The sequence below is a fragment of the Lichenostomus cassidix genome, chromosome 1 (assembly GCF_008360975.1).
Source record: "Lichenostomus cassidix isolate B80296 chromosome 1, HeHo_3.0, whole genome shotgun sequence".
Classification (NCBI taxonomy): Eukaryota; Metazoa; Chordata; class Aves; order Passeriformes; family Meliphagidae; genus Lichenostomus; species Lichenostomus cassidix.
The window spans coordinates 6,120,913-6,131,928 of NC_139479.1; the positions used below are offsets into that span (position 1 = coordinate 6,120,913).

The 11,016-nt window shown below is 45.7% G+C and overlaps 1 protein-coding gene across 2 annotated transcripts in view; it reads left to right on the forward strand.

The window, feature by feature from the left end:
• Positions 1-4,743, forward strand: part of NDP (norrin cystine knot growth factor NDP) — an 18,524-nt gene extending 13,781 nt beyond the window's left edge. For both annotated transcript variants that reach the window (XM_085048664.1, XM_085048620.1), the window contains exon 3: positions 3,930-4,743. In XM_085048664.1, the coding sequence (XP_084904790.1) occupies positions 3,930-4,157 (228 nt within the window). In that variant the 3' untranslated portion in view covers positions 4,158-4,743. The remainder of the gene's footprint in view (positions 1-3,929) is intronic.
• The last annotated feature ends 6,273 nt before the right edge of the window (positions 4,744-11,016 follow it).

Consider the following 11,016-nt stretch of genomic DNA (forward strand, 5'->3'; position numbering starts at 1 on the left):
TCCTGTCTGTTTGTATATATATTGAGATAAAATGTAACCAAGACAAAAAATGGAAAGTTCTGCGGGAGTAGCTGTGGGAATTGTGGTCCCTCTTGTTTCCACCAAGTTTCCATTGTGGAAGCTTGGACTGACAGTCCAAGCAGAGATTTGGTCCTTTTTTGGGGTGATAGACTGGTTTCACTGACATATCCTTTCTCACTCCATATGTTTTCCCTTTTGGTGCAGCGTAGAGTTACAGAAGTTAAAAACGCCTTCAGAAATTGCAAGACATATTATGTTTGCTGTCTGTCCTGGTTGAAAAAGAATTATGTCCACTGTGCTTCTCTGTGGAGGCTGCCAATTGTACCCACACGGGAAGTAGCTCTGTTCAACATCCAGCCAATATAATTTAATCATTAAAATCCCTTTTGTTTGCAGTCTCAGGCAGGTGGTGAAAACAGTATTCCAAATCCTTTGGAAACATAGTCCTTTTTAGCAACAAAGTGTACAAAAGAGACACAAGAGAGGGATGGAAGAAGGCCATTTGTTCCAGAAAAAGTTTTTTCCTTTGTCTTCAAGGAAATGTTTGTATCAGTTCACGAGGTATTACCTTTCCTGACTATATTGGATTTACTCTGACCTCTGTCACGGAGACCCCCTGGTCTCCATCAGTGTGCTGGGTTCCCTCACTGCTGCAGCCAGAGCCTCCTAAATTACAGTTTTGGCTGTCACAAGTGCTTCGTCCAGATGTGCCAGAAGTGTGCTACCACTGACAGCCTTGCTCTAAAGAATCCAGCCCAGAGAGACACTGAGCAGATGAAGAAAGATTTAGCAGATATTTGAACACATTTACTCCTGAGGTAGCTCAGGAGATTTTCAGTAATGCCTGCTTGCAGCCAGGCCACGAGGACTGTGTGAAAATCTGTTCTCAGGCACCTCAGCCCATCTGCTTTCGGGCTTCAGCTTGTTGCAGAAGGTGCAGAAAAGAGGACTACAAACACCATTAATAACAAACCAGTTCACAGCTTCTGGGTTTGCAGAACACAGCCAAATGATCAGAGTCAAATATTGCCTCAGATTCAGGTTGCTCTCTTTTGTACCTAGGAGACCATTGACTTTAAATAATAACAATAATGATAATGATAATGATGATGATAAGGATAATGATAAGGATAATGATAATGATAATGATGATGATAATGATAATAATATTCATCCCTAGCTGCTCATAGACCCACGTGGTTCCCTTGTTGCAGGACACTGTGCTTCTGGATCCAGCCTGGCAAGGTGACATGCACAAACTCACATGTGCAGGGGACAAGGGGAGCCAAGAGGTGTCAGGTTATAAAGTGCCCACATGTTTTTACTATATATACACACCCAGTGTATTACTGTGCTATGCCATCATGGCATTGCTAATTATTTAGGTGATAATCTCTATTGCACTACAGCACATGAAGCAATAAGCAGCTGGTGCAATTGATTAAAAGGCAAAGCAAAGCTTTCAAAGTGCATGCTATTTCCAGCTCATTTGCACACCTGCCAAGATTCACTGGTGCTGTTCTGGATTTATGAAGAAGAAGGTAAATTTTGGTTAGGACTTCAGGTAGCTCAAAAGGTTAGAAAGCTATTTAAATGGGAAATTTGAAATTTTTTTTAGCCTGAAAGTTCAGCTTGATAAACCTTGGTTTTGTGCCATTTGTAAGAGTTTACACTCATCCAAAAACAAGGCATAAAACCAATGTGGTGTGATTTTACATTATGTAAATACTGACCTTAATCGTATGAAAAACTAAGTAGCCAGCAAAATTGCAGATTAAAATTGGAGCCTCCACAGACTAAACCAAGTATTTTAGGCAAGGCTTAGAAGTTATAAGTTACAAATCATAAATACAGTGGCACATTGACTAAATATTGGCTGGGTTTGCATTAGGAAGCCAGCTGTTTATGAGAAATATATTGAGACACAGATATTGGCACATCAGATAATCCTACCCTATAATTACCCTGGACAACTCTTCTCTAGTCCTGCCAGTTTCTCGAGGGCTTGTTTTATTTTTACTGACATTTCTGAAAAAATTTCTTTACCAAGCAGAAAAAAGCAGATCTTAATCTGTGAGTAATGGGGTGCCAGCACTGCAGTGATTGTACTTTTTATGTTCTCTATTCACTGAAAACTTTGCCATTAAGGAGCTTGGTGTAGCTGATAGTTCCAAAGCTCAGGTGTGACTCAACAATACACTGAAATTTCCTTCCCACCGTGTTAGTACAAACAGCTGAAGTTAGTTTATGTATGAATATGCAGTACCACAGGAAGGAGACCATAAATTTGTGCTACAAATTTTAAAGGATGGCAAATTTGTCAGAGAGCAAGGAGAACTCATCTCTTAATTTAACTAAGAAACAGGACAGTGCCAAGCACAGATCATCAGCTCGTGAAGACATCTTGCTTGTGACCTGTGTTGACTGGAAGTGTAGTTGTTAATAGATTAATACATTTATAAATTTTCAAGCAAAACATTTAGCATGCAAGTGCTCTTGAAAGTGTAATTTTGAATCACTTTACAATGGAGGACCAGTGCCTTTCCCATGGACACAGACAGTGCTGGCATTTCCTGCTTGATTTCAGGAATATTCTCTCTCTATTTTATCTCATCTTTCCTTATGACTAGCTAAAGAGAAAATGAAACATTTGATGTACCTGCTTGCATGCCTTGGAGATTTGCAGCCAGTTGTGTAGAAAAAGAAGCCCAAAAATGTTTAACATTGTAAATTATTTGCTGTCACATTTGCAGTTGCTCTTTCTGATTGTCTGGAAAACACAAGACATGTGCAGCATGGTTAGAATGTAATGTTCTCCCTTGGTTATAGGAAAGACTTACAACTGTTTTACTGCCTACTTTAGATGATATAATAAGCTGATATTGAAGTTCATGTTGGTTAAGCAAAATTAGCTGACATGGATTTAATATTTCCGTCCCCATGAAAGTATCAGAGTCTGTTCAAACTTGTACAACACCCGTTATCAAGGTGGTAACAGCTGCTTCTAACACATCATTTGCTGAGCTCTAGAGGGTCCTTTCCAAGATTTATATAGTGCTTAATGCTCTATCCATCTCCTCTGCTCAACAATGGGCTATTGGGGAGTAGGTGACTGCCCACAGATTTTCCCTCCTTAGTGCCTCTTGTTGTGCAGGTTACCTTGTTCTGGTCACAGCTCAGAGGATGAACTCAGAAGAAGAAACATGGACCCTGCACTGCTTTTGGAAAATATCACTAGGGAACCCTCATGTTTGGCAACCAATTCAAATTTTACATTTTCACTGCCTTGTGCTATGCAGTGCATTTCATACAGATACAACTGATGAAATTATTTGAAGATACACACATAATTGCAAATGTTCAAGGTGATATTTTTCAAAGGAGTGAGCTAGAAACACACTTCTTTAAAGAAATAAACTGAGAATCTTCTTTATGTTTCTAGCTTACATGTTCATATATGTAAGAACTTCAGACATTTTGCTATCCCTGAGAACCAGTTCTGTTCTGCCGATCACTAGTGTATATACTCAAAACACTGGTAAATACCCAACCAAAGTATCAGTCTGGCTGATGATTTAAGGGCTTGGCTGCCACGGATCTGGGGTCAGGAAGTCACAGTTACAGTCACAGTGTCTGGAGAGCAGGGCTGGCTGTGATCATTTGGAGCCCTGAGGTCAGTCCAGGTCCTGCAGTCCTTGCTGGTGTCAGTGCCAGGGACTCCAGGAGGAGCCTTGCTTTTCCTCCCGCCCGTGTTATCTCCTCCACTCCCTCAGACACAGCCCAGGGGCAAAGCACACTGTGGGGCTGGGATGCAGTGACAAAACCCCAGCCAGGCTGGAAGGAGGCACCCACTGGTGTCAGCTGTGTGCTGGGGACAGGTTTGCTAACCCGTGTGTTTTCCTTCGCAGATGGTGCTGCTGGCTCGCTGCGAAGGCCGCTGCAGCCAGACCTCGCGCTCGGAGCCCATGGTTTCCTTCAGCACGGTCCTGAAGCAGCCCTTCCGCTCCACCTGCCACTGCTGCCGGCCCCAGACCTCCAAGCTGAAGGCCATGAGGCTGCGGTGCTCGGGGGGCATGCGGCTCACGGCCACCTACCGCTACATCCTCTCCTGCCACTGCGAGGAGTGCAACTCCTAGGGACAAGGGTCACAGCAGACAGGGGACGAGGGAGTGCTGCTGTTGGGGAAGACTCCCGAGAAATAATCCAAGGGCAGGCCAGTGCTCCTGATTTGCAGCGAGGACAGGACTAACCAGGCTGGATTGAATTTGGAAGCAGAAGTACAAAATATCCTGGGTTGCTGGATGGTGCTGGTACTGCAGTGTGGGCTGTGACAAAGGCAAAAGCACGAGGACTTATTTTTAAGAAGCCTTTCTTTTTTTCTGAAAGGATGTTTTTGAGAGTTTTTTCTTTTTCCGACTCAGCTCTGACTACAGAGAGGTGCTTTTACTTTAGGCCATGGGCAGCAGGGGAACACAGGAGAAGGTCAGCCAGATGACAGCACTGCACTCTGGAAGTTGACATTTGGACAAAGGATGGGCATCAGTTCCCACAGACAACCTCTTAACCTATCAATTTATTCTCAGTTTTCTAGTCATACTGGCCTTCAAAACAAACTGTGCTGTTGGCAAGGGTCATCTGTTACTGATCTAGTGGCCAAATGCTGGATAACTTTAACTGTGGTTTAGCAGAAATTACAAATAAACCATTGAAAAGTGAACTGGATATGGAATGCCATGCTTGGAATACTCAGCCTAGCTGAAACAATTATTTGCACCATGTGTCATCAGGGTTTGGTGGCTGAGCAACTTGGGAAGGGAAAGGGCATGAGACTCACTGAAATCCTGAAAATGTGACACATCACATCTGTTGCAAAAGCCATTATTCAAAAGCTAAAAACTCTTCAAATATTAAAATGCCACAAACTAAATGGAGTAGTTTCTTAACTTGAGTAGAGCTGTTGATGTACAGAGCCAGAGCCACCAAAATGATGACTAAACCTAGGACTTATTTGCATCTATAGCTCTTAGGTCACTGAACAAATACCAGTGTATTTGTGTAAATATTGTGATATTTGTGTAAATACCAAATATGCTTGCTTTTTAAAGACAGGAAATCCCCAAATCCTAAATCTCAAAACAACAGGGGATCCAAAGTTTGGGAATGGTATTTAGTATTTTCAAAGAAACTCTGTCCCTCCTCCATTAACATGGGGTTTTAGGAAGGTTCACTCACAGTCTCTTGTGACTGCAAGGGAGCAACAAAACTGTTCTTACCTCATATTACAGTTCTTATTTTATTAAACAGCTGCATATCCAGTCAGCCAGCAGCATGTCTGTGCTGTTCACATAAACCTGGCTGAGCCATTGTTCTGGTAGAAGTCATGAAGGGGTTGAGAGCATCTTTGCTGTGTAAGGATTCAGGGTCAGTAGCAGCTGCACACAGTCCCACAGTCATTCTCTGGGATAGATTGGATTGGCTCCCATGCACAGCAATGTCTGCCAGGGTCCCATGGAAAGGAGGGGAAGTCCTTTCCAAGAACAGAGTTCAGCCCATCTGTTCCACTCCATCCAGTTTATCTGCAGCAGATGCCACACACAGCAGCTCGAGGATGCACAGGGAATCCCCAAGGCCTGACAGAGAGCACAGCAACAGGAGTTACTGTGGCTGCTCAGGCAAATACTAATTCCTCTGCCTCTGCTTCCTCATGGTGAATGTGTATGAGATGTGAATGCAGAGGTGACAGGCGCTGGCCTTGCAAACCAAATCCTGGAGTAGGATGGCAGTCAGCAGTGGAAAGTGATGGGGGACAGGTATGACCACAGACACCAGTTAGAGAGGTTTGTGACACATGGGAAGAACTGTCCCTGCCTTCTGGATGTGACTTGGAGATGGTCAGTTTTCAATGACACACAGCTGTGGGCAAACAAAAGGGTGAATCCAACTGCCAGAAGCTGAGGGGCTCAAATTGAAATGTCAGAACTGGGAGTGATGAGCCCCAGTGAGCTTGTTAGACACCATGTGTTGTCCCAGGAGTGTCAGTCATTCCTTTCACATCTGATGCATGGTCTGATCATCAAAGGGCAAGCGAAGGCAGCGTGAGCTGGGCATTATCACCAGACTGCTTTACATGAAAGATCATATGTGCATCCCTTTTCCACTCTCTTTTAACCTCCAGCATCTAAAGATCCCATTATCCAAAAGAGCACCACCCCCTACTGTTAATTATATATAGCAAATTCCAGTCCTTGTTCAAAACGTCAGCAATACCTTTGATCACCAAATAACTACAGTGCAAAATATGCATGACCTCTAAGCGTGGGTACAGACACTGCTGCACACAACAGTACTACGCAGCTATCTAAGGAAGGGGAATGTTTGAAGGATAATTGCTATATCCAGCATCACCTCCCCCCGGGTTGTGCTGCTACTGGTCTCCTTTGCCAGAGCAAAATGGGGGGGCTGTAACATGAAATCTGGGTGTGCAAGTTGCTCAAATGATTGGATGGGACCTGGCAGAACAGCATGGCCCTGATCATGGTCCTCAGGTAAGAAGAGACAGGGGGCTTCAGCAGAGACCATGCCTAAGCCATTTTGCAAAAAAGGGAATTTCTAGTGAGAGAAGAGCTTGGCTGGTATTTATACCCACACCACTCTCACCAACACAGTGCCAGAACTGTAATTGCGCAAATCTGCCTAACAGTAGAAATTTGTGTTTCAACAAAAGGGTTTCTTTTTCCCTCTCAGCCCCCATATTCCTTCCACTTTCGCTGGGTTCCTCTAATGAAACCATCACCTTGTGACCTCAAAGGCTGTAGCTAGGCATAAATGTCAAGGTGAATTCAACATTATCTAATTAAACTGTTGAGTAAAATAACGGCAAAGGCAGATTTCAGGACAGACATTATACTCTGACAATTGCTAAGACGATGGTTCAACAGAGCAGCACATTCAATAAAAAGACAACTGTTCATCTCACTGGAACACTGACATTTCAAGCAGTTCTTCAGCCATATTTCCTGGCAGATTCATTTTGGTTTATTTCAGAAATGATGTCATAGGTCCCATCTGCAAACCTCATTTCTCCCTCTGTTCTGAATGTGGACAAATGTCAGAGAGAAAAATCCAGCCCAGAGCGTGACCTTTAAGGGAGGTGCTAATGGAGCAACCAGGCCTTACCCAGGAGAGAAATCCTAAATTCAAGACACCACAGACACCAGCAAGTTCCACTGTGTTCTCCTGAGGAATCACAACCCCTGGGCTGAATTCATTGTGCAGCTTCCAGAGGCAAATGGGAGCTAAATGGTGACACTGAGGGATCACGGTGCAGGCAAGATATTCATAGAACTGTGATACATCAGGAATCATGCTTGCATCTCCTGAGACAGGATTCCACCACCTTAACCCACTGCAAAATCCAGTGTCACTCTCTCTATTTCATTTCTCTGGAATTGCCCAAATACAACCTCAGGAATTCTCACAGTGCAGCCCTGGGAACTGAAAAATTTTGGGAGTTACTGGATTTTAAATTTGAGTTGTTGTGCTCAAGGTGTACAAACACAGAGCACCTGCTTCATGCTCTACCAGGGAGTGACAGGCTGATTTCCTTGCAAAAGACTTTATGTTGGGTAACAACATTGTGTGTCAGGCTTTGTCCTTGCCTTGGTCACTGCCTGACAAAGAATTGCTGGAGGTGGCTGGGAAGAGGAAGATAATGAGTTACAAGTGCTCTGTCTCTAACAAAGGCACCAACATTCTCTGCCAGGCTCCAACATGCTGCAACAGTTATTAATGAAAAGGAAAGTGGGTTTAAAAGCAATTGCACACACACAACCAACCTCCCCCCTGCAAAGTGCCTCTTTTGGGGCAGTGCCTCCAGCACTTTGTGAAAAATTCCCTTCTCCATTCCACCTCCCAGAGAGGACACTGAGGATGTTTTTTGCAAAGCCAAGCAGAAGCGTGCTGGAAGAGAGGAAATTGGTGTGTCAGTTGGTGCAGGAGGGAAGGCTGGAGAGAGGGACAGAGCATGCTGGAGGAAAAGAGAGCTGGAAGGAGAGCTGGTCCTGGAGGAAATGCTGTGGAGAGGGAAGTCTCACTGGAATCATTTTCCCTTAACATGTCAGACCCTGCTGTTTGTCCCGACAAAAGGCTAAGAAGTCCTCCAGAAGAATTTTCCTCCAGATTCTGCTCCATATCCAAATGACTTTGGATCTCCAAAAGCCAAGGAGAAAAGAGTAAAAGAGGCAGGCAGAGCTGCAGCTGTCCTGTTCCCCCTTGATCCTCCAAAGTCACCAGAGGATGCCCAGCGTCCACGGGTGCAGAATTCCGAGGCCAGGCTGTTCCATCCTGGGAGCAAGGCCTCTCTCTCCACCAGGACTCCCACTGCATCACAGCTTCCTCCAGGCATCCACCCGCTCTGCTGTGGGCACCTCCCCATGGGCTGTGGGTGGATCTCTGCACCTCCATGGACCCCATGGGCTGCAGGGGGACAACCTGCTCCACCATGGTTTTCACTGCATCCTGCAGAGGATTGTCGGCTCTGGCGCCTGGAGCAGATGCTTGGGGTGTTTTTTAAAGGTACACGCAGACTCCATGATGGTATGGGGAAGAGACTTTATTGCAAAAATCCAGGCTTCTTACACTGCTAGCTTGTTACGAGTTTACATACCTGTGAGGCACAACAAATGTGCTTCAGCAACGATCAGAGACCACGATAGGAACAGGCCTCAGGTGTAACCCATCACCAGCCCCACAGTGTGAGCACTTCTTGGTTCTAATAATTGTTTTACAATTATGGAAGTTGTTTTTCACCTCTAGTTTAGCTGAGTCATTCCCAGAATACTTTTCTAGCTAGCCAAAGTAACAGAAGTGAACAAGGATTTTACAAGGGGAGCAAGGCCCTCACTTTGCAAGGCCTTTCTGCTGTGCAACACCTCCTCCTTCTCCACAGACCTTGGTGTCTCCATGTTGTTTTCTCTCACATCTTCTCACCTCCTCCTCGTTGTCGTCCTCCTCTAGCTAAAAAGAAGTGTGTGCACACATTGTTTGGATTTCTTCTTAAATATGTTATCACAGAGACATAACCAACATCTCTCACTGGCCCAGGCTTGGCCAGCAGCATGTCCATCATTTGGAGAGCCATCTGAGATTGGCTCTGCTGGACATGGTGAAAACTTGCAGAAGCTTCTCACAGGACACACAGGATCCAGCTTTGTGTCCCTCCCCACCCACCAGGAAAACTGGGCTAAACAAAACTAACACAACGGTGTATTCCTCTGGTTAACATCTGGCAAGCTGCAATGTTGCCAGTCTTTCCTTGTCTCTGGTGAGCAGGGACAGCGCCCAGGGAGCAGCTGGAGCTGGGCCAGGGCAGGCTCAGGCTGGAGATCAGGGAAGGGTTCTTCCCCCAGAGGGTGCTGGCACTGCCCAGGCTCCCCAGGGAATGGGCACAGCCTGAGGCTGCCAGAGCTCCAGGGCATTTGGACAGTGCTGCCAGGGATGCCCATGCTGGGATTGTTGGGGTGTCTGTGCAGGGCCAGGGGTGGGACTGGATGATCCTGTGGGTCCCTCCCAGCACAGCACCTTCCATGATGCCATGGTGATTTCTGCTGCCAGCAGCTGCCTTGCTCCTGAGGTGGAGCAGGCCCAGATGAGCACAACTGGAGAAAGCAGCATCTTTTGTGAATGTGTTGTGATCAGTCACCCATAAAGGGGAAGGAAGGACCCGAGAATGGCAAATGCTGAGGGACAAAAGGAACAATAAACCTCGAGCTTTTATCGACAAAAAATCAGGACCATTTGTTAAAGACTTGCAATTCTTTTTATTAATACCCTAATTTTTAGATATTTTTCCTTATTAGTGCTGAAGTGCCAGGTTAGTGTGTGACCTAGAATAAAAGCAGATGGCAGTGAGTTTATGCCAAAGGGAAAGGGCAAAGGGAAGAGAGAAAAAAAAGAGAGATGGATTAAAGAGGGGAGGAGGGAGAGAAGGGAAAAGGAAAAGAGAGAAAGAAAGAAAGAGAGAAACAGAGAAAGAGAGAAAGGGAGAAAGAGGGAAATTGGGAAAGAAGGAAAGAGGGAAAGACAGAAAGAAAGACAGAAAGAATTCGAGAAAGCAAGAAAGCGAGAAAGAGAAAGCAAGATGGAGGGGAGCGGGGCGAGGGGAAGGGAGGGGAGGGGAAGGGAGGGAGGGGAGAGGAGGGGAGGGGAAGGGAGGGGAGGGGAGGGGAGGGGAGGGCAGGGCAGGGCAGGGCAGGGCAGGAAAGGGCAGGAAAGGGCAGGGCAGGAAAGGAAAGGGCAGGAAAGGGCAGGAAAGGAAAGGGCAGGAAAGGGCAGGAAAGGAAAGGGCAGGAAAGGGCAGGAAAGGGCAGGAAAGGGCAGGAAAGGAAAGGGCAGGAAAGGAAAGGAAAGGAAAGGAAAGGACAGGAAAGGAAAGGAAAGGAAAGGAAAGGAAAGGAAAGGAAAGGAAAGGAAAGGAAAGGAAAGGAAAGGAAAGGAAAGGAAAGGAAAGGAAAGGAAAGGAAAGGAAAGGGAAAGGGAAGGGGAAGGAAGGGAAAGGAAAGGAAAGGAAAGGAAAGGAAAGGAAAGGAAAGGAAAGGAAAGGAAAGGAAAGGAAAGGAAAGGAAAGGAAAGGAAAGGAAAGGAAAGGAAAGGAAAGGAAAGGAAAGGAAAGGAAAGGAGAGGAGAGGAGAGGAGAGGAGAGGAGAGGAGAGGAGAGGAGAGGAGAGGAGAGGAGAGGAAAGGAAAGGAAAGGAAAGGAAAGGAAAGGAAAGGAAAGGAAAGGAAAGGAAAGGAAAGGAAAGGAAAGGAAAGGAAAGGAAAGGAAAGGAAAGGAAAGGAAAGGAAGAACTGGGGAATGAAAAAGAGAAAGAGAGAGAAAGAGGGAGAAAGAGAGAAAGAAAGAGAGAAAGAGAGAGGGCAAGAGCAAAGGCAAAGGCAGAGGCAAGGGCAAGAGCAGGGCAGGGCAGGGCAAGGCAAGGCAAGGCAAGGCAGGGCAAG